This window comes from Tetrahymena thermophila (genome assembly GCF_000189635.1).
Source record: "Tetrahymena thermophila SB210 genomic scaffold scf_8254810, whole genome shotgun sequence".
Taxonomy (NCBI): domain Eukaryota; phylum Ciliophora; class Oligohymenophorea; order Hymenostomatida; family Tetrahymenidae; genus Tetrahymena; species Tetrahymena thermophila.
The window spans coordinates 1-2,347 of NW_002476566.1; the positions used below are offsets into that span (position 1 = coordinate 1).

Consider the following 2,347-nt stretch of genomic DNA (forward strand, 5'->3'; position numbering starts at 1 on the left):
ATGAATCATCATAATATAGAAGTTTTTTTTAATTTGCAAATAATTTAAGCTTATAAAATGAATAATCAACATTAACTTAAATCCTCAATAGTGTAACAATAAACTATAATTCTATGTATAAATAAAATGGATAAGCTCTCAAGAATAACATTAGTGAATTAAAAAAAGTAAAATAGAATAAAGTAACTACATTCACAAGTAACTCTCCAAGATAAAATTATGAATTTATGCTTGCGAGTCCAGTAGCATAAATGTAGTAAATAAATGTTTAATTAGAAGAATCGGCGGAATTAAATTCAAAATTATTCTAAAACTTTGCATAAATTAGCTAAAATCAAGAATTTTAATCTTTTAGTAAGATTTAAACTTAGAAATCAGCTGAGAAATAGTCAATTTTAAATTAGAATGACAAATTTAATTTTAGCTAATTTGAAGAAGCAAATCTTGAAAATGTTCAGACAAGCATGGATGCTGGATAAGACAATTTAACTTCTTAGATTTAAAAATACATAACTGATATTGCTCCACTATCTAGTAAGCGCGGCTTAATTTAAACAATAACATCTCCATTAACAAAAAAAACATAAATACAAAAAATCAATGAAAAGAAAGTTAAAGACTAAAAATATTCAAATAAAAGTTTTTAAACATAAGAGGTAAATAAATTATAATAATAGAATATTGATATTTAATCTATATCTTCTTCCTCAAACAGTGTATAAACGCGGTAAATAATTTATATTTAAATTTTTTTTTTATTAAAATTGATTTTTATTATTTTAATAATAAGGACATTTAAAATTCTTAAATTTTCTATATATACAAATATTTAATTAATTTATATTTTTTTAATTTAAAAAGATAAGTTTTTGAAAATATACACAAAAAAAATCAGATGAGATATCTTAAAATAATAAATGCTTTCGGAATATTATCAGCTTTAGCTATTCTTTCTTTGATATTGTTAGCATTTTTTAACTTTCTTACAAGCTTAGTTTCTCAAAGAGAAAACTTCAAATACATTAACTGGATTTATATGATTAACGTACAAATTAGTTATTCCCTTTCAGAGCATAATATTATTCTGCTAAACTAATACAATCTTTTATCTACACCAACTGCTCAATACCAACCTTTCATGGATCTCTTAAATGAATAAAATTAATCTAGGATATCTCTGAGTAAACAACAGATGAATTTACTTTATAATAATACTAACAAAGATTTAGAAGTTTTTAATATAATTTAAAATAATTACATCATTTAAAATATATATCAAAGCAATACTATATCCTAATAGTAAAATCTTTCAATGATATATTCAATACTCTTATAGATTTTTGGGATATTTTATTTTGTTTCTAACAATGATCCTTTAGGAATAATAAAAAAATAAAATGAGATAAACTATCCAGATTTAAATGAACAAGTTCAATCTATTTTTTCTGAGATGAATGATGACTATTAAAATTAACTTTCATCCATTAAAAGTCAAAGTCTTATTTAATTATATGTTATTACCTTTATCATGCTTCTTTTTTTGATTAGTGTCATACCAAGTTATATCTTCTCTAAAAAGAAATAGCAATAAATTTTAGAACTCTTTGCAACTTTTGATAGGCTACAATTGAAAGATATTCTTGATCAGATAACTCGTTAGCTATAATTTTACTCAATTGATCAAAAATAAAATGTTATTAAATACTAAAATAAAATTTCTAATGGTTAATTTAAAAATCATCATCATACTAACTCTGAAAAAAAATTAAATATTAGTAAAACTTCTTCTTTAAAATACTCTGTAAAGAAATTAATAGTGGTATTAATTTTAATATTTTGCTCAACAACAATTTATCCAATAATAAATTATTTTATTGTGAAATAATTTATTGATAATTCTATGGTTATTTACAATTTTAACAGTAAGTTTTTTTATTTTCTCATAATTTAAAATTATTTTCATTCATTTATTTATTAATAAAAAGATGTTGTCTGTGCTTCTTATTTTGCAGTATTAAACTCATTAAGAGCTAGATAAGGTCTTGCTATGGCTTTTTTAATACCTTAATAATAAGCTCTATCTATTTAAACTTATCAAGGAATTCTAAATTAGCTTTCAGTTTAGATAAATGAATTACCTAACTTACTAAAACAAAACCTACAGAAAATAGGTTCAACAAGTTTACATAATTAAGAAATGTTTGATGATTTTTTGACTAATGTATTTACTAATAATGCTTGTGATACTATTAATAAATACACTTAATATCAAAATGGAGATTTTTTGTTTGATTAATGCAATACTGTCGGTAAGGGCTCTCTTAAATCAGGTCTTCTTAATGGTATT

At 21.9% G+C, this 2,347-nt stretch overlaps 2 protein-coding genes across 2 annotated transcripts in view; one reads left to right on the forward strand and one right to left on the reverse strand. All coding sequences in view use genetic code 6, as the record gives it.

Moving 5' to 3' along the window:
- Positions 1-113: 113 nt before the first annotated feature.
- Positions 114-1,316, forward strand: TTHERM_01268140 (transmembrane protein, putative; the record flags this gene model as incomplete). The annotated part of the gene is made up of 3 exons (XM_001007852.3): positions 114-727; positions 862-1,181; positions 1,282-1,316. 3 exons carry the CDS (start codon positions 114-116, stop codon positions 1,314-1,316), a joined length of 969 nt encoding a protein of 322 aa, XP_001007852.3.
- A 952-nt stretch (positions 1,317-2,268) lies between these two features.
- TTHERM_001268150 (hypothetical protein) overlaps positions 2,269-2,347 on the reverse strand; it is a gene marked incomplete at both ends in the record, with an annotated part of 201 nt that continues 122 nt past the window's right edge. Inside the window, one exon of the mRNA XM_012795570.1 lies at positions 2,269-2,346. Coding sequence (XP_012651024.1) covers positions 2,269-2,346 — 78 coding nt within the window. The remainder of the gene's footprint in view (position 2,347) is intronic.